Source organism: Netta rufina (genome assembly GCF_964035555.1).
Source record: "Netta rufina genome assembly, chromosome: 3".
Classification (NCBI taxonomy): domain Eukaryota; kingdom Metazoa; phylum Chordata; class Aves; order Anseriformes; family Anatidae; genus Netta; species Netta rufina.
The window spans coordinates 120,843,895-120,864,975 of NC_140125.1; the positions used below are offsets into that span (position 1 = coordinate 120,843,895).

The 21,081-nt window shown below is 51.9% G+C and overlaps 1 protein-coding gene across 1 annotated transcript; it reads left to right on the forward strand.

The window, feature by feature from the left end:
* Positions 1-3,962: 3,962 nt before the first annotated feature.
* On the forward strand, positions 3,963-11,300 carry LOC311208095 (interferon-induced very large GTPase 1-like; the record flags this gene model as incomplete). Its single annotated transcript, XM_084284516.1, has 1 exon — positions 3,963-11,300. The coding sequence occupies one exon, from the start codon at positions 3,963-3,965 to the stop codon at positions 11,298-11,300; it is 7,338 nt and encodes a 2,445-aa protein (XP_084140642.1).
* Between the last annotated feature and the right edge of the window lie 9,781 nt (positions 11,301-21,081).

The window sequence follows — 21,081 nt, forward strand, 5'->3', positions numbered from 1 at the left end:
CCATGCTCAGGGTCTGTGCATCCCGAAGAATAGGAAATCGGGGAAGGGGGGCAGGAAACCCGCGTGGATGAGCAAGGAGCTCATCAATAAGATCAAAAGGAAGAGAATGGTCTATGAAATGTGGAAAAAGGGCCTGTCCTCTTGGGAGGAGTATAGATGTGTTGTCAGGGCCTGCAGGGACACAATGAGGAAGGCTAAAGTCCACCTAGAGATGAGGCTTGCGAAAGAGATAAAGGATAATAAGAAGGGTTTTTTCAAGTATGTAAACAGCAAGAGGAAGACTAGGGATAATGTGGGTCCCTTGCTGAATGAGGGGGGTGTCCTGGTCACAGGAGACGCTGAGAAGGCAGAGAGATACTGAATGCTTTCTTTGCTTCAGTCTTTGCTCCAAGGACACTGCCCCGGGACTCCTCGCCCCTGACAATACGACAAAGGGTCTGGGAAATGGAGGGCTCCCCCCTGGAGCAAGACCTGGACTGGCTGGAGAGATGGGCAGGAAGAAGACAAATGAGATTTAATAAGAGCGAGTTTTGGGGCCTCCACCTGGGAAGGAACAACCCGAAGAATCAGTACAGGCTGGGGGACTACCTGATGGAGATGAGCTCTGAAGAGAAGGACCTGGGGGTCCTGGTAGATGACAGGTTGGCCATGAGCCAGCAGTGTGCCCTTGTGACCAAGAGGGCTAATGGGATCCTGGCGTGCATTAAAAGGAGCGTGGCCAGCAGGTCAAGGGAGGTGATCCTCCCCCTCTACTCTGCCCTGGTCAGGCCTCACCTGGAGTACTGTGTCCAGTTCTGGGCTCCCTGGTACAAGAAAGACAGGGATCTCCTGGAAAGAGTCCAGCAGAGGGCCACAAAGATGATACGGAGCATCTTCCCTATGAAGAAAGGCTGAGAGACCTGGCTCTGTTCACCCTGGAGAAGAGAAGACTGAGACGTGATCTCCTCAGTGTATATATCTGAGGGGTGGGGGACAGTAGGATGTAGCCAACCTCTTCTCAGTGGTTTGTGGGGATCAGACAAGGGGCAATGGCTGCAAGTTAGAGCCCAGGCAGTTCTGCACTGACATGCGAAAGAACTTCTTCACGGTGGCGGTGACGGAGCATTGGAACAGGTTGCCTAGGGAGGTTGTGGAGTCTCCTTCTCTGGAGATATTCAAGGCCTGTCTGGACGCCTAACTGGGCAGTCTGCTCTGAGGAATCTGCTTTGGCAGGGGGGTTGGACCCGATGATCTTTCGAGGTCCCTTCCAACCCCTACAGTTCTGGGATTCTGTGATTTTCCTCACGCCTCTCACTCTCCCAGCTGCTTTATGGCGCACCGTTTTTTTCCCTGTCTTAAATATGCTCTCACAGAGGTGCAAAACAACATCGCTTATTGGCTCAGCTCTGGTCAGCAGTGGGGCCTTTACAAACTTGGAGCAGCTTCTAGATCCTTCTCACAGAAACCACTGCTATTGCCCCCTGCTACCAAAACCTTGCCACGTAAACCCACTACAATCATCCAATTCCAATTAGCTGCCCTGGGCAGGGACACCTCCCATTACAGAATCACAGAATTTCTAGGTTGGTAGAGACCTCAAGATCATCGAGTCCAACCTCTGACCTAACACTAACAGTCCCCACTAAACCATATCCCTAAGCTCTACATCTAAACGTCTTTTAAAGACTTCCAGGGATGGTGACTCCACCACTTCCCTGGGCAGCCTGTTCCAGTCTCTAACAACCCTTTCGGTAAAGTAGTTTTTCCTAACATCTAACCTAAAACTCCCCTGGCGCAACTTAAGCCCATTCCCCCTCGTCCTGTCACCAGGCACGTGGGAGAACAGACCAACCCCCACCTCACTACAGCCTCCTTTAAGGTATCTGTAGAGAGCGATAAGGTCGCCCCTGAGCCTCCTTTTCTCCAGGCTGAACACGCCCAGCTCCCTCAGCCACTCCTCGTAGGACTTGTTCTCCAGGCCCCTCACCAGCTTCGTCGCCCTTCTCTGGACCTGCTCAAGCACCTCGATGTCCTTCTATCCATTAGATACATACAATCATAAAATATGCAAGTTAGAGGGAACCCACAAGGCTCATTGAATCCAACTCCTGTGCCACCAGAGAAACACCCAAAAAAATAAATAAAAATCAGACCATGTGCCTGAGAGCATTGTACAAACACTTCTTGAACTCTGGCAGGTTCGGTGACTTCCCTGGGGAGTCTGTTCCGGTGCCCAACCACCCTCTCGGTGAAGAACCTTTTCCTGATATCCAGCCTGAACCTCCCCTATCCCAGCTCCATGCCGTTCCTATTGCTGGTCACCAGAGAGCAGAGAGCAGCACCTGCCCCTCCGCTCCCCTCATGAGGAAGCTAGAGGCCACCACAATTTCTCCCCTCAGTCTTCTCTTCTCCAGGCTGAACAATCCAAGTGACTTCAGCCACTCCTCATAGGTCTTCCCCTCTAGAAAATTTACTGTCGCTGTTCACTTAGTTAGTAGTTTTGCATGAAAAAAGTGTAAGGATATGTGGAGAGCAAGAGTGTTGGCTTCATTAAGGTTATCCGGTCTCCAGTCGCTACATGATGGTCCAGAGGTTGCCTCTCTCCAGGCAATCCCTTTCTCTACCTCATGTGAGTGAGTGCTGTAAGGATGAGGAGCCAGTGACGGGTGAGACCAGTCCTGGCAGATGTAGTGGGTTTACGTGGCAAGGTTTTGGTAGCAGGGGGCAATAGCAGTGGTTTCTGTGAGAAGGATCTAGAAGCTGCCCCAAGTTTGGTAAGGGCCCCACTGCTGACCAGAGCCGAGCCAGTAAGCGATGTTGTTTTGCGCCTCTGTGAGAGCATATTTAAGACAGGGAAAAAAACGCTGCACCGCACAGCAGCTGAAAGAGTGAGAGGGGTGAGGAAAAGCCTTGCAGGTGCCAAGGTCAGTGTAGAAGGAGGGGGAGAGGTGCTCCAGGCACCGGAGCAGAAGTCCCCTGCGGCCTGTGGTGAGGACCATGGTGAAGCAGGATGTCCCCCTGCAGCCCATGGAGTACCACGGTGGAGCAGGGTTCCACGCTGCAGCCCGTGGAGGAGACCACGGTGGAGCAGGTGGCCCTGCACCGACAGAGGCTGCCGCCTTTGGAAGACCCCTGCCGGAGCAGATTCCGGGCTGGACCTGTAGCCCGTGGAGAGGAGCCCACGCAGGAGCAGGTGACCTGGCAGGAGCTGCTGCCCGTGGGGGAGCCAGGTTGGAGCAGTTTGCTCCTGAGGGATGGACCCCGTGGTACAGACCCATATCTGGAGCAGTTCTGGAAGAGCTGCTGCCTGTGGGCAGCCCACGCTGGATCAGTTCATCAAGGACTGCATCCCATGGGAGGGACCCCACAGCACAGGGGACGAGAGTGACCGAGAAGGAGCGGCAGAGAAGAAGTGCTGTAGACTGACCATAACCCCCATTCCCCCATTCCCCTACGCCGCTCGGGGGGAGGAGGTGGAAGAGGGTGGATGGGGGGGAAGGTGCTTTTGGTTTCTTTCCTTTGTTTCTCACTTCTCTAGCTTGTTAGTAATGAGCAATAAACCTTACTGTCTCCCTATGCCGAGTCTGTTTTGTCCGTAACAATAATTACTGCGTGATATTCTTGTCCTTCTCTCAGCCTTTGAGCCATTTTCATCGTATTTTCTCCCCGTTCCTCTTTGAGGAGGGGGAGTGAGAAAGCGGCTGTGGTGGAGCTTGGCTGCCCACTCGAGCGGAACCACCACAGCAGCTTATACATGGGTGCTGTTGAAGGCAGCGCCTTGTCCATGGCTATTTGTGTAGCCGTGCCAGTGGTTGCGTGTGTATGTCTGGCTGTGTCTGCCTATCTCAGGGGTGCCCGAGGATGGGTTCCAGCAGCAGGGCAGAAGAAATCCCTGAGCCAGGAAGTATGGGGAGGCCTCTTCTAAGGGGTGGTGGCCTCCTCTAACCTGATGTAACAAAAGTCTCTTTTCCCCTTCCACAGCCATGGAGTCACAGGAGGAGAGAGCAGCTGCTGGGGAAAAGGCACGAATTGCTAAGCAATTGCTGGCAGAAGCATTTGAGAAGGAAGGACTTGATGAAGAATACTGGCTCCCCAAACTGTCAGAGATACTGGGTGTTAAGTCAATAAATGCTTTGAAACATCTGCAATATGAAGACTGCCTTAAACTGGAGTGTGAAGTACGGTCCCCCTGGGAGACCAAGGCACTCCAAAGGCTCCTAGGAATCACAGACAACAAAAGAGCTGTTGATGAAGTACAGAAGCAGTGCTTGGAGAGGATGAAGCAGAGACAAGAAGCAGCCAAGTCAATCCTACAGGAGCTGGAAGAAATACAGAAGAGCCGCAGCCACAGCAAGGAAATGATAAGACAGAAAGAGGAGGCCCTACAGCAAGCCATGGACATTCCCAAGGAGTACTGGGCACCTCCAGAGAAGGCATTGCTGGATGAGCTGGTGAGCATCCGGAAGCAACTGGAGCAGCAGGAGAAGTCCATGGGGGAGAGGGAGAACATCTCTGACGAGGAGGTCCTGAGACGGGCATCGGGAGGCCTGGCTCTGCAGGGGATTTACCAAACCAAGAGCCTGGAGGATGTGCTGGCAAAGCGAGAGCAACTCATCAGGGTCCCTGATGGCTTCATGCTCACTGGTCCAGTGCAAGGGTCGCTGCTTGAGAGGAAGGAGTTCTCCTCCTCTGCAGCAGAAGCCACTTTCACCAAGTCCATGGAGCAGCTGGGGTTCAGCATCAATGCTTCTGTCAAAGCTGGGTTCTGGGGGTTCAGTGTTGAAACAGGTGTAGATTATGGCAAGTCCTCACAGTCAGAGGACTCCCATCGGTCACGCTCGGAGCAGGCGTACATTTGCACCACCAAGTACCAATACATCCCTCTGGCCTCCTACTACTTCCAAAAGGACCAGCTTCGCCTCTCAGACGCAGCCCTGCGAGAGCTGCAAGACATCGAACAGCTTCTGAGCATCACCCAGGAGGCAGACAGGTTCCACGTACTGAAGAGCAGGTGCGCCAGCTTCTTCAGCAGGTTTGGGTCCCACGTGAACCAGGGACCCCTCCACTTTGGGGGAATATTCTGGTGGAAAGCATCTGCCGAAGGTTTCAGAGCAGAGCAATGGGATGAGATGAAGCAACAAACATCTGAAGCACTGAACAGCTACGTCGGCGCTAGCTTCAGCGGCTTCGGTACCAAGTGGGGAGTGAAGGGGGATGCTTCAAACTCCAGCTCACAGGCATCATTTCAGGGAAGAGACAGAAGCAGCACCCACAGAGCAGTTCAGCTCTATGTGACCAAAACAGGGGGCCCAGCAGAGACAGATTCCCTTCCCGAGTGGAAATGCGGGCTTGTGGCCAATAACACAACCTGGTGTGTGATCGACCGGGGCTTTCAGCTGATCCCAGTGTGGGACATAATCCTGTCCAACCACAGCAGCGATTTTAAATCCTCCCATCAAATGGGCAGCAGCCTCAGGGCTGTCTACGAAGCGCTAACAAATCAAAGCCCCAGTGTGATCTTTGGAGAGGAACTGGCCAGTGCCGTAGAAGAGGCCAGAGCTTTCCTGGAGCAAGTGAAGACCTGGGAGGGGACAGTGGATGAAAAGAAACTGCTCATGTTGCTAGATTTTAAACAGGGCCTGAATAAAAGAACAAAAAATCACAGTGTCTGGATCAACATATGCCTGTCAGACAAAGCATTGCAGGAGTTCCTGGTGAACACTGTTTCTTTTTGCCAGAAGTCTTCTCCAGAAAACACCACCTACATCAAATCTCTGCTGCAGTGCCTGCTGGATCCTCACATCTATTCTGTCAAGGACTTCCCCAAGACTTCCTTCATTATGCAGTGGGTCTTCCACAAGGAGCACACACTTCCCCAAGCTCACAGTATTTCCAGTCTTGAAGATCTGAATACGACACTGAAGCAGATGAAGGAGTACATCCAGGAAGTCACCTATGAACCAGCAACTTCTGCATCTGCCATTCATGAGGCAAAGATCAAAGCCACCTTCACTGTAAGCCAGTCTGTTTCTTCCTTGCTCCAGTCTCTGCAGCAAAGGGCACAGGAAGACATAGAACTCTTGGTGCTCTTAGTTACAACCAGCACGGGATACCAAGTAGAAAGCGGCACTTTTCAGTACCTCCTTGGGTGTTCAGAAATTAATTTCATGATACAGGAAATGCGCGTGGCACATAACGAGTATCAGAGCCTGAAGGAACAGGATGTTTGCAGAGCTCAGGCCTTCCTGCTGCTGATGGGACTCACCATAACATCCGAAAACAAGAAGATGACCCCTGAGCAAAAGAATGACCGCTTAGTTTTCATGAAAGAAAAGATAAGAAACACATGGTCCACAGAGATGAAAGCTCTCCTCGAAAAACACAATGCATTCAAAGACTGGGAGATGCTGGAAAGAGATTTGCAATCCTTCATCGATGGTCAAGTGGAGGACACATCTGGCAACCTGAACAAAGACGATATAATGAAAGACCTGGAAGATGCTTTTCAAGGCATGCAGCCTCCCAGTCAGTGCAAACCCAAATCAGACAGCAGCAAATCCAAAGCAAGTCAAGCTGCTGCAAACCCAGAGTTCGTCAACTTACTTAAGTGCCTCGGGCTGGAAAGGTACTATCCAAGAAAAATGGGCACAGAAGATTTCCACATCATACACCAGACATCTGTACACGACAGCCAGCCCAGCAAGGACAGCGAGCTACCATTTTACTTCCTGCAAAGGCTCCTGACCGTGGATTATCGGGTGAGGTACCTGACTTGCAAGGAGACGAGTAAGCCAGAAGTTGTTCCCACACCAAACACCTCAGGGGAGGAGCACGAGCCCTCTGATTCCTTTGATGACTTTTTCAGTGACTTGGACAAAGGAGCCCCTGAATCTGCAAGCAGGGAGAGTCATGTGCACCCCATGGACCTCCAGATGGCAATTTTTCATTGTGCTGATGATTTCATGAGACAGTACCTTTCATCCAAGCTCGCTTTCTGCCAGTTTGCACTACCCCTCCTGGTACCAAACCCGGGCACTTCACAGATAGAGTTCCCTCTCTGGTCCCTCAGCCAAATCAAGAAGAGCTGGAAAGGGACGGTGAGATCGGGAGAGCAGATGAGGATTAGCAGTCACAAAAGCAAACTCATTTATCAGGCAGAGATGCCCATCGTGTCCTTCCTCCGCATCGGCAGCTCTCCTTCCTCTTCCAAGTCTCAGCTCCTGAATGCCCTGCTGAGCAGGAAGAAACACGACACTTTTTTCCATCGCCATTGCGAAGGCAGCACCAAAGACTGCTTCCTGATGAAAGGTGTTGTGGAGATCTCCTGGTACATTCCCCGTGGTAGCGACGACGACAGCTTTAACGGCCCTGTTGCTTTCTGTAACCTGCATGGAGATGCGAGAGATTACGAACCCCAGCTGCAGTTTTTACAGGAGATCTCTGCCGTGAATGTGGTTCTTGTTTCTGAGTTGGATCAGAGCAACAAGAAAAACAGGAAAATTTTACATGATCTGTGGCAGTCTCAGAGGCCTTTGGTTTGCCTTTTCACTGAGAAAGAGAGCATTGCAGCTGGCCGATCTGGCCAAAATGTAAGAATAGGGATCAAGAACAGAAATGAAGCAGAATTAGTGGGTGAGCTGAAAAAAACCATCCGAGACCTAGTGGAAGGGTCGAGCACGCTTGTTAGCCTCAATGCATGCCTGAGCACAGCTCGCGAGCACGGCTTCCTAGTCGATGAAGATGCAGAAGCGTGCGTGACAGCCAAAGAAATGGCAATCAAACTGGTGAATCTGTTGAAGAAAGAGAAGTTGTCTGAGATCAAATCACAGCTACTGCCTCTTCAGGGAAAACTGTGGTACCTGTGGTGTAAAAAGGACAAAGAACTCACTCGCTTGCAGGAAAAGAGGAACAAGAGCATAGAGCATCATCGGAGCCAAATTGAATTGGAGAAGTCTGCAATACGAAGAAAGCAACTAGGTAAAGCATTTCCCCTCAATCAGCTGATGAAAACAGTCCTTGGCTTTCTCCAGTCACAGCCAGACAATACCAAGAAATTCTTTCTGCAGTGGATGAAGATCTTCATGAACGACATCTCCTCTGATCACCTTGATGAGCTGAAGAGAGAGTATCATCAGTTATGGTCTCAAATCCTGGCATTAAAGAAAAACAATGAAAATAACAACCTGAAAACTCAATTGATGAAGAAATTAGATGCCCTTTCTGATGAAATCAATGATTCATCCATTGGCCTTGAGCATATTTTGAGAGAGGTGGGGCAGATTTATGAGGCACTGGAATCAACAACCTCCAAAGAAAAATGGTATGTCAAACTACCTGAAATTGCTGCCAATCTGATGCTTTTAGGGTATCCCATTGAGCTGATGGATGGTGATGCTTCTTACGTACCACTGCAATGGATTGGAGCCGTCTTTGACAGGTTAATTGAGAAGCTAGGGGACAAGCGAGTATTTGTGCTTTCCGTGCTTGGCATCCAGAGCACAGGGAAGTCAACCCTGCTGAATGCCATGTTTGGTCTGCAGTTTAACGTCAGCGCAGGGAGGTGCACCCGGGGAGCGTTTATGCAGCTCATTAAAGTGGATGAGAAGCTCCAACAGGATTTGAGCTTTGATTACCTGCTCGTTGTTGACACAGAAGGACTTCGTGCCATAGAGATGGCCAATAAGCAGTCACTTAACCATGACAATGAGCTGGCCACCTTTGTCATTGGCATCGGCAACATGACTCTGATCAACATCTTTGGAGAAAATCCTTCGGAAATGCAAGACGTCCTTCAGATTGCTGTGCAGGCTTTCCTGAGGATGAAGCAAGTTAATATTTCCCCAGGCTGCCTCTTTGTGCACCAAAACGTGGGCGAAATAACCGCAAAGGAACAGAACATGGAGGGACAAAGACGTCTGCAGGAAAAGCTGGATGAAATGACTGTGATTGCGGCCCAGCAGGAATTCTGTGACATCACCTGCTTCAGCGATGTCATCCGCTTTGACGTGAACACCCACATTCATTACTTTGCTCACCTGTGGGAAGGAAACCCACCGATGGCACCGCCCAACCCCACCTACAGCCAGAACGTCCAGGAATTAAAGAGCAAAATTCTCCAAGCTGCCAAGAAGGAATCGCACAGCAGCGTTTTGAGGCTCTCCAGCTTGAAAGTTCGTATTAGTGACCTGTGGAATGCCCTGCTGAATGAAAACTTTGTTTTCAGCTTCAAGAATTCAGTGGAGATTGCTGCCTACAAGAAACTGGAAACTGCATTTAGTCAGTGGACCTGGCAGCTGAGAAGTCACATCTTAGACTTGCAAATGAAACTGGAAAACAAGGTGCGGAACGGGGAGTTCGACAAGGTCACCACAGAACACCTTGAAAAAGTGGTGCAAGAGAGAAGTGATGCCATCACCAAGAACATGGAAACGTTCTTCAGTGAAGACAAAGACCGTGAAATACTGATCCAGTGGAAATGCAGCACAGAACTGAAGCTGAAAGAACTGAGAGAGTCCCTTCTTGTTGAAACGCGAAGGAAGTGTGAGAAACTTATAGAAGTAAAGAAGAGCCAGAGTAAACTGGATGAGAGGAAGTCTGAATACGAAACTGAGCTCCTGAGAAAGAGCAGAGAGTTGGCCCTGTCTCTAAAAGGCCAGAAATTAGGTGAAAGTGAACTGAGAATCTGGTTCAATTCTATCTGGAAGCAGTGGGTTGCTGAAGTGTCCTCTGCTACTCCCCCTCTGGAACAGGTGAACATCGATGTGGATATAGAAAACGTCCTTCTAGATCACTTTAGGGAGCCTAAGGTAGATAAACGAATCAGAAAGTTTTCCCAAATGACTGTCTTTTGTGTTGACATAGAGAAACACGTGTCTAAGAAGAAAAGTTACGTCATCTTTTCTAAGAGTTTGGACGATGCAGATGAGAACAGCATGCAACGCATTACAGAGAGCATCATAATGCGTGTGAAGGCAAACATTGAGAAGAAGGAAAAGGACAAAATGGATTACAGTCGAACTTTTATTCATGAAATACTAAATGAAGTGGAGAAAGGTATGAAGTCTGTCCCTACCACTGCAAATTACAGTTTCAATAAAGATTACAAAATAGATTTATTACTGTACCTGTGCAGAATGGCAGCAGAAAGGTTTAAAGACATGCATGAAGCATTCAGGAAAGCAAACGATCCAGTCGTCTACCTGGAGAGCAAGAGAGAAGACTTCTTCAAATGTTTCCAGATTTCCTGCCAAGGAGCCTCTTGCATCACAACATTTGCTGATTTCCTGTGCAGCAAGATTGCCCCAGGTCTTCGACACGCCGTCTATGAGAAGACAGCTCTTGACATAGCTCGAGACGTGAAGGATAAAATACCAGATTTCAGAGGCAATAGATCCACTCTGGAAAATTACATGCTGAAATACCTAGCAGAAGAAGAAAAAATTGAAAATTTCAAGCATTACCTTAATGCCCCAGGAGACTTTTTAAATAATTACATTAAGACAAAAGTTGAGACATACTGTTTAGATAAGAACAGAAGGCTAGAGACGTTTTTAAGAGACTCCCTCTCTCGTTACTCTGAAAACATTCAGTCAGCTGTTTTTGCATCAACCACAATTGTCAAAGACAGAAAAGACAGAAAGGATAAAATCTCTCTTTGGCTGGATGAATTCTGCAGAGCACTTGGAGACGTGCTAAACTTGCCCAGGAGCGACCTGAAGGGCATTGAACATCAGGAGATAACAGACATAGAGTTCCTGAATAATGCAATGACAGAAGCACTATCTCCTGTTATTGATGATCTCAGGAAAGAGTTTGAAGAAGCTCGTACGAATTCCTTTGAAAGGCAGCCTCACACAATACTGGCTGAGCAGTTTGCAGGGTGCCCGGAGCAGTGTCCATTTTGTGGGGCTGTTTGCACTAACACTATGCCAAACCATGATGGAGACCACCGGGTTGTCTTCCATCGTCCACAATTTTTAAGAGGACGCATATGGTATGAAATGATAGGATCTAAAAGACATAAAACAGACAACCTAGTCATTGATATTTGTTCTAGTCTTGTTTCAAGTGACTGCCTATTTCTGGTTGGTGAAGACACATGGATCCCCTACAAGAAATACCGGGATGCAGGACCTCCCTTTTCCACTTGGAGCATTCCTCCTGACCCATCCATGCAAGCATACTGGAAATGGTTTGTGTCTTCTTTCAGGACACAGCTAGAACATCACTACAATGGGAAATTTCATGGCAGAGGAAAAATCCCTGCTTCGTGGCTAACAGTTACAAAGCAGAATGCACTCGCTGAACTGGAGAAATGTTAGGCTAAGATGGTATGAAGGAAAAACTGCAAGTGCTTTGCATTTTAGAAGAACGTAATACGAGGATAACCACAAAATCTTGTTGTAATGCTTATGATATAAACCATGTCAATAAAACTAAATGTAATTGCTGCAACATTGGGTGAACTAAGGAGTGCTTCTTATGCCGCTGCTCAGCAATTCCCTTGGTGTGTGATAAAGTCAAAGTCCTCTTCCTTTCTTGCCATAAATATTTACATCAGCTTTGTCTTAAAGCAAACTAGAAAAATATTCCTGCAGGAAGCAGTCATACCGCCAAGATCAAGACCAAGTGTCAGATGAAGAGCGAAGGCAGCATTAGAAAGGACCAGTTTTATCAGCTGCTATGGGAAAAGAAATGACACTGGCAAAAGAACAGTTTCCCTGCAGCAATACTTGTCACACTTGCAGAAAGGACAGAGGGGTCTGCGAGCAGGTGAACATTTGTGGGGAACTTGGCTGTTTTGGTTTTTGGGATTCTTATTTGCATTCATAAACTCAGTACTAAGGTTCTGTTCTTTTTCTGATGCCATTAAAGCAATTAACGCAGCAGCCTATGCGGATTTAGACAGTGATTTTTAACTGTGTGGTTATTAGGTATATGTCCTAGGTTAAGATGTGCCCCCACTTCCATGAGCCATTCCTATTCATGAGCCTGGGCCTGGCAAAGTTCCCTCCAGCTCCTAGACACCCCAATTGTTTTTGCCAAGCACTTCTGTGTTGGGTAAAAGCCCTTTATAACCAATGTGGAGAATTAGACACTTTTGCAGCTTCCTCAGCAGCTGTCAGCAGTGCGTGAGCTTAGCGTTTGTGCTGTCAAGACAGGCAGGTGGCAACTGAACAAAAATGGTCTGGAGAACATGGAAGTGTCTCTGCCTGCACCAGTGCAGTGGGAGGGGGTGTTTACTCTGCACCTTTTCCTGCAATCCTGCTGCAAACCCAATGACCAGAGTCTCCTGAAGAGCTGTCAAGAGTGGTGATTCATTATAATGCTTTGTAGTCTTTGCTAATAAACTGAGTTGGACTGGACTGGTCTCTGCGTGCTTCATTTCAAGGTGAGCCACAATTCTCCTAGAATCATAAAATCAGAATGGTTTGGGTTGGAAAGGACTTTGAAGATCATCTAGTTCCAATCCCCCTGCTATGGGCAGGGCCACCTCCCACTAGATCAAGGTTGCTCAAAGCCCCATCCAGCCTGGCCTTGAACACCTCCAGGAATGGGGCATCCACAGCATCTCTAGGAAACCTGTGCCAGTGCCTCACTGCTGTCATATTAAGGATATTCTTCCTTGTTTCTAAGCTAAATCTCCCCTCTTTTAGTTTAAAGCCATTCCCCCTTGTCCTATTGTTACGCATCCTGATAAAGAGTCCCACCCCAGCTTTCCTGTAGAATCCTAGAATCATGAAGGTTGGAAAAGCCCTCCAAGATCATCTGGTCCAACTATCACCCGATCACCAATGTCACCCTCCAAACCATGTCCCCAAGCACCACGTCCAACCTCTCCTTGAACACCCCCAGGGATGGTGATACCACTGCCTCCCTGGGAAACCCATCCCAATGCCTGGCTGCTCTTTCTGAGCAGAAATGTCTCCTCATTTCCAGCCTGAACCTCTCCTGGCACAACCTGGGCCCATTCCCTTCTTATCGATGGGTGTCACATTTGCAAGTCTCCAGACATCTGCGACATCCCCAGTTGACTAAGACCGCTGATAGATGATGGAAAGTGGCTCAACAATCACATCTGCTAGTTCCCTCAGCACCCTCAGGTGAATCCCATCTGGCCCCATGGACTTGTGACAGTCCAGGTGGAGCAGCAGGTCTCTTACTCTTTCCACCTGAACTGTGGAGGGGTTATTCTGCTCCCCGTCCCAGACTTCCAGGTCAGGAGCCTGAGCCCCTGAGGATAACTGGTCTGACTGCTGAAGACAGATGTAAAGAAGGCATTGAGAATCTCAGCCTTTTCCTTATCCTCCGTAGTCATTTTCCAGTAAAAGATGGAGATTCTCCTTGGTCCTGCTCTTATATATATCAATATATATATTTATATTTAAATTATAATTACACATCATATTTATTTATTTATTTATTTATTTATTTATTTATTTATCATATATATTTATCATATATATATTATCATATATATCATTATATATTATTATTGTATATTATAATATAATGTAATGTAATGTAATGTAATATGATATGATATGATATGATATGATATATGTATATAATTATATTTTATATTATATATATAGTATATAATTTTATATTACATATATATTTCAAGGAGGTCAAGGAGGAGGTGGAGAGGTTGAGGGCCATCAGGGAGTGTGAGCGAGAGATAGACTTGTGGAGTAACTCCCTGCAGGGCCTCAAGGGGAGGTATCGAGGTGAGACTCCTCAAATGGGGGTGGACCCCCTGCCCTGTCCCCGTCGGGCAGAGGGAGGGGATCTGGGAGTTCAGGAGGAATGGAAACAGGTCCCTGCTCGACATCGCAGGCGACGCCCTCCCCTTCCGGCCCCGCATTCCCAGGTGCCCTTACACAACAGGTTCGAGGCCCTGGAGCTTGACAGACCAGTAGCTGAGGAAGAGGTAGCAAGTGTTCCCAGGAGGATGCCTAGGGCGAGGAGGTCGACTCCACGCCTCAGGACTGCCTCCACCAAGAAAGACAGAAGTGTTATTGTTGTTGGAGACTCGATTCTTAGGGGAAGAGAGGGCCCTATTTGTCGGCCTGACCCTACCTGTAGGGAAGTCTGCTGTCTCCCTGGGGCCAGGGTCAGGGACGTTGCCAGGAAGCTTCCTAACCTGGTACGCCCCTCTGACTATTACCCCCTTTTGATAGTCCAGGCGGGCAGTGATAACATCAAAGAGAGAAGCCTCAAGGCTATCAAAAGGGACTTTAGGGGACTGGGTCGGTTAGTGGATGGAGCGGGAGTGCAGGTGGTGTTTTCGTCCATCCCTACGGTGGCAGGGAGGGGTTCAGAGAGGACACGGAAAGCCCACCTGTTAAACACGTGGCTCCGGGACTGGTGCCAACACAGAAATCTTGGTTTTTTTGATCATGGGGCACTTTACTCAGCACCTGGCCTGATGGCCGCAGACGGGTCCCTATCTTTTAGGGGAAAAAGGATCCTGGGCCAGGAGCTGGCAGGGCTCATTGAGAGGGCTTTAAACTAGGTAGGAAGGGGGATGGGGCTGAGGCTAGGATTGTTGGGGCTGTGCCAGGGGGAACAATGGCAAGGCCAGAGGATAAGGCAATGGCCCAGCTGAAGTGCATCTACACCAATGCACGCAGCATGGGTAACAAACAGGAGGAGCTGGAAGCCATCGTGCGGCAGGCAGGCTACGACTTGGTTGCCATCACGGAGACGTGGTGGGACCAGTCTCATGACTGGAGTGCTGCAATGCCTGGCTATAAGCTCTATAGAAGGGACAGGCAGCATAGAAGGGGTGGTGGTAGGGCTCTCTGTATTAGAGAGTCTTTCGAGGTTGTAGAACTCAAGGTTGGGAATGACAAGGTCGAGTCCCTTTGGGTTAGGATCGGCAGGGACAACAAGGCTAGTGTCCTGGTCGGGGTCTGCTATAGACCGCCAAACCAGGATGAGGAGACGGATGAGGAATTCTACAGGCAGCTGACAGAAGTTGCGAAATCATCAGCTCTTGTACTCGTGGGGGACTTCAACTTCCCTGACATATCCTGGAAGCACAACACAGCCCTGAGAAAGCAGTCTAGGAGGTTTCTGGAGAGCGTGGAAGATAGCTTCCTGACGCAGCTGGTTAGTGAGCCTACCAGGGGTGGTGCCCCGCTAGACCTTCTCTTCACAAACAGAGAAGGACTGGTGGAGGATGTGATCGTCGGGAGCTGTCTTGGGCAGAGTGACCACGCAATGGTGGAGTTCACTATTCTTGGTGAGGCCAGGAAGGGGACCAGTAAAACCGCTGTATTGGACTTTCGGAGGGCTGACTTTGAGCTGCTCAGGACACTGGTTGGTGGAGTCCCTTGGGAGGCGGTTCTGAAGGGCAGAGGGGTCCAGGAAGGCTGGGCGCTCTTCAAGAGGGAAATCTTAATGGCGCAGGAACGGTCTGTCCCCACGTGCCCAAAGACGAGCTGGCGGGGAAGAAGACCAGCCTGGCTCAACAGAGAATTGTGGCTTGATCTTAGGAGGAAAAAGAGGGTTTATAATCTTTGGAAAAGTGGGCAGGCCACTAGGGAGGACTTTAAGGATGTAGCGAGGCTGTGCAGGGACAAAATTAGGAAGGCCAAAGCTCATCTGGAGCTCGATCTGGCTACTGCCGTTAAAGATAACAAAAAACGTTTCTATAAATACATCAACACAAAAAGGAGGACTAAGGAGAATCTCCATCCTTTACTGGATGCGGGGGGAAACTTAGTTACAAGAGATGAGGAAAAGGCGGAGGTGCTCAATGCCTTCTTTGCCTCAGTCTTTAGCGGCAATACCGGATGTTCTCTGGATACTCAGTACCCTGAGCTGGTGGAAGGGGATGGGGAGCAGGATGTGGCCCTCATTATCCATGAAGAACTGTTTGGTGACCTGCTACGGCACTTAGATGTGCACAAGTCTATGGGGCCGGATGGGATCCACCCAAGGGTACTGAGGGAACTGGCAGAGGAGCTGGCCAAGCCACTATCCATCATTTATCAGCAGTCCTGGTGATCGGGGGAGGTCCCAGTTGACTGGCGGCTAGCAAATGTGACGCCCATCTACAAGAAGGGCCGGAGGGCAGACCCGGGAAACTACAGGCCTGTCAGTTTGACCTCAGTGCCAGGGAAGCTCATGGAGCAGATCCTCCTGAGAGTCATCACGCAGCACTTGCAGGGGAAGCAGGTGATCAGGCCCAGTCAGCATGGGTTTATGAAAGGCAGATCCTGCTTGACGAACCTGATCTCCTTCTATGACAAAGTGACGCGCTGGGTGGACAAGGGAAAGGCTGTGGATGTGGTCTACCTTGACTTCAGCAAGGCTTTTGACACTGTCTCCCACAGCATTCTCCTCAAGAAACTGGCTGCTCTTGGCTTGGACTGGCGCACGCTTCGTTGGGTTAGAAACTGGCTGGATAGCAGGGCCCAAAGAGTCGTGGTGAATGGAGCCAAGTCCAGTTGGAGGCCAGTCACTAGTGGCGTCCCCCAGGGCTTGGTGCTGGGGCCGGTCCTCTTTAATATCTTCATCGATGATCTGGACGAGGGCATCGAGTGCACCCTCAGTAAGTTCGCAGATGACACCAAGTTAGGTGCGTGTGTCGATCTGCTTGAGGGTAGGAAAGCTCTGCAGGAGGATCTGGATAGGCTGCACCGATGGGCTGAGGTCAACTGCATGAAGTTCAACAAGGCCAAGTGCCGGGTCCTGCACCTGGGGCGCAATAACCCCAAGCAGAGCTACAGACTGGGAGAGGAATGGTTGGAGAGCTGCCAGGCAGAGAAGGACCTGGGAGTGATGGTGGATAGTCAGCTGAATATGAGCCAGCAGTGTGCTCAGGTGGCCAAGAAGGCCAACGGCATCCTGGCTTGTATCAGGAACAGTGTGACCAGCAGGGCTAGGGAGGTGATTGTCCCCCTGTACTCAGCTCTGGTGAGGCCGCACCTCGAGTACTGTGTTCAGTTTTGGGCCCCTCGCTACAAGAAGGACATCGAGGTGCTTGAGCGGGTCCAGAGAAGGGCGACAAAGCTGGTGAGGGGCCTGGAGAACAAGTCCTACGAGGAGCGGCTGAGGGAGCTGGGCTTGTTCAGCCTGGAGAAGAGGAGGCTCAGGGGCGACCTTATCACTCTCTATGGGTACTTCAAGGGAGGCTGTAGCGAGGTGGGGGTTGGCCTGTTCTCCCATGTGCCTGGTGACAGGACGAGGGGGAATGGGCTTAAGTTGAGCCAGGGGAGTTTTAGGTTAGATGTTAGGAAGAACTTCTTTACCGAAAGGGTTGTGAGGCATTGGAACAGGCTGCCCAGGGAAGTGGTGGAGTCACCATCCCTGGAAGTCTTCAAAAGACATTTAGATGTAGAGCTTAGGGAAATGGTTTAGTGGGGACTGTTAGCGTTAGGTCAGAGGTTGGACTCGATGATCTTGAGGTCTCTTCCAACCTAGAAATTCTGTGTGATTCTGTGAAATTGGGAGTGAGCCCCCATCACCCAGTAACTCCCCTGTCACCCACCACGCTGGCACCCTCAGGCTGCCCTGGGTGTGCCCCAGACCCCTGGGTGATCTGGGCACATGAGGGGTGCCAGGACCCCATACATAGCTGGGCTGCCGTGCGTGGGTACAACAGGCTCCCAACAAGGAGTGGGGAGCCTTCTACCTCATGCCCACAGCCAAGGCTGCCTCTCCTCGCTGTCTGGGAGGCAGCAGGTCCCTCAAGCACAGCCACTCCGGTGGTTTCACGGCTCCAGCCACGTTTATTGAGGCCCTCAGCCCTGCCCTGCTGCTCTGCGCACCCTGCCAGCCCCGGGGTCGGAGGCAGAGAATGCCCCGGCACCTCCTTCGTGGGTTCCCCCCCATCGATGCACTGCTCCTGGGCACAGCCAAGGAAGGTGTTGCACCTCCGTGTCCCTTCTCTGTATCCCTCACACCCTGGGCTTGCAGCGGGATCTGGTGGCTGGGTTATTGCCACAGGGCTCCCCACACCCTGCAGGGCGCAGTGGCACCTTGTGGGACCCGGTGTCACCTGGCAGCAGGTGGCTCAGGGGGCAAGGGGTGAGGGCAGGCTCCTTCTCCTCGCGCAGCCCTGCCTCTCCAGCCAGGTTTGTTTTTTTTTCTGGGGGACACGGTGGCCTCGGGACTCCTTCCAGCACCGCTTCCATGTCGTGTGCTTAATTCCAGCCGCCGCTTTGTCATCACATGGCATCGCCTCCCTGCCCGCAAGCTCCTGTCCACGTCACTCTGAGGACAGAGGTGACCACAGTCCATCTGGAGGCACCCCCGGCGTCCTCACGGCCGGTGCCCCCCGTGGATGCGCTAAGGGGGATGCTCACCCCCGGCGATGCTCAGCAGCTCCTCCAGCTCCTGCTGCAGCCTCAGCCCCAGCAGCTCCCGCAGCAGCTCCCGGCGCCGGCTGCGGGGGGCGACCCCCATGCGCCGCAGGGTCCCCTCGGTCATTCGCAGCAGGGCCCGGCCGCTGACCCCGTGCTCGGCCGCCAGCTGCACCAGGTCCCCGTCCCCGCACCGCGCATCCAGCCAGGCGCACACCTCCGGCACCGACCACTGTGCTGGGGGCCCCTCCGAGACCTGCACCGGGAAGAGAGGGGTGAGATGGGGTGCCCCCTCGCACGCCCAGCCCGTCCCTCCAGCCCCGTGGGGGATACGGGGTCAGGCTGGCTGCTCCATGCCCAAATTCCACCCCTCCCCGAAATGGGACCCTTCTGCCATCCCCGTGCCCATGCTGGTGCCGGTGCTCACATCCCCTTGGGGTCTCCCGTTCGCCCGTGGGGACATTCCCCCAGCCCCCAGCCCCTGCCCTCACTCACCTCGGCCAGCGAACATCCCTCTGACAGAGCCTCAGCACCATCCTGCACCTCGGCACCATCCTGCACCTCAGTGTCCATGTGGGGGTCTGGCAGGGCGCGGGGGCAGCTGGGGCTCCCTACAGAGGGGGCTGCAAAAGCTGGGGTGAGCACAGCCCCCTGCACCCCTATTCCGCACCATCCCCTGGGGTGTGGTGGCTGCCCTCCGCCAGTGCAGCCCCTTCCTGCCCACCCAATTCCCGTCCCCCCAGTTGGAACTGGGACAAGGCCCCAGCACCCATCCTGCCGCGTGGGCGCACGGAGCCGGGCACACCCGGGAAGCGAGACCAGCCCCAGCTCCCCACCACCTCCGCAAGCCCCGGGGGGCTCCGGCGTGCCCTGGCACCCCCAAGCCAGCCCAGACCCCTTCCCCAGCCCAACGTCCTCCTCCCCACCACCCTGCAGCTCACAGCTCTGCCCTGGGTCGAGCAGGAACCCACCGCACGGGAAGCAGGAGAGCAAAAGGAACCTTTGCCCGGGCGCTCCCTCTGCAGGCACCCCAACAGCACCCAGGGCTGCCAGGGGCGCGGCGGCTGCTCTGCGAGCTCCAATCGTGCTCCCCCTTCCTCTTTGCCCTACCCCAGCCCTGGCCTCACCCTCCCCACACAACTCAAGGGGTTGGCGAGACCCCGGCCAGAGCCAGACACGAGGTTTTCCAGGGGTTGGAGGAGGGCAGAGCGGGGCAGCATCCTTACCACAACCAGGTGCAGGAGCTCTGCAAAGGCTCCCCCCTCTCCCGTCCCTGTTAGGTGCAGAAGGGGCCCATCGCAGCCCGTCCCACGGGGTAAAAGCCCCCACGCAGATCGACGCGGGGCGCACCGCAGCAGCCTCACCTCCAGCGCGAGCGCCAGAACAGGGCGAGCCCCGAGGATGAGTCACATCCCGAAGGGCTGCAGCCCTGCCCTTACCTGCAACAGCCCCCGCTGCCTGTGCCCCACTTCCACGCAGCCCCGGGGGGGTCCTGGGGCCAGCTCAGTGCCCACGCAGGCAGCACCAGGCTCGGTAGCAAAGCGAGCACCCAGACATCGCTGTCGGGTGGCAAAATATCTTTAAAGGCTGCTGAACCCAACACATCCCGCGAAGTAGGAGTGCGCCAAGCTATTAAGCAACTTCCAGAGGTGGGGAGAAAAAAGAAAAAAAAAAAAAAAAAAGTCTTGTGCATCCAGGTAGATGCAGAGCTGGCAGGACGTTGACGGAGCCCTGGGAACGTGCTCCTACGTGTGTGGGAACGCCGGGGATTTCAGTGGTCCGCTTCACACCGTCCTACCCCAATGGGTTGGGAGGCATGGAAAGGAGGGTGGGGATCAGTGCCTGGTCTCCATAGCACCTCTCCCCATCCCCAGACCCCAAAGGGACCTCTGCCCCTTGAAGCTCTTGGTGACGTGGACGCCCCCAGCTACCCAAATGTGGGCAGAGGGATGGATTTTCAGCCACTCTGGCTGCCCAGCATGCTCCGACCGCTGGGACACCAGGTCCACGAAGCACACGAGGTGTTTATAGAAAACCAAAGTGCTGCCCCTGCTCCTCAGCTTCCCTCCCACCCACAGGCAGCTCAGCACAGAGCAGCAGCATTGCACAAGATTTCCAGCCAGCACCAAGCAGGCAGCACCCGCCGTCCCACCCAGCTCTTATCTCAGCTTTGCCTCCACAATTGCAGGGCTGCTCGGCAGCAGGTGGCTTGCAGAGGCAAGGTTCCTTCCGTACAAGAGAGCCGAAGATTTTTGCAGGGTGTTTTGGAAGATTTCTGTAGTGCCTGGCATAGCCCAAGCCACCCTCATCGTAACAAAAACGTGAAAAGATGAGGGAGGAAAATAACTCAGAACATTAACCAAAAGGGCAGGAACAACAATCTCATGTTCCCAAAATCCTGGGAGAACGAGTCTGCAGAACCGATGTTTGTTTGTCACCAGCTTGTTTCTGCCCAAGTGTTTTTAAAATTCAGAAACATGGACAGGATAACACCAAAAATGTGGATTTAGGGTGCACAGAGAAGCAAGGGAGAGTGGGGAAAAAAAAACAAACACCAGCCAAACTTTTTTTTCTCTCCTGGTTTATTGTGGCAAACATCAGCGACACTCAATTCTGAGGCAATTTGCTAGTTCCATGCTGTTCAGACATCGTGCAATCTTCCCCCTTTGAACCAGGTCAGCCACTTGAGTTTAAGCCTGCTTCTGAAGTTGTTACTCCCTACAACGGCACGTTACCCCACATCTCAGCCTGCCGACATTCAGCACTTTGTGGATCTCCTCACCTC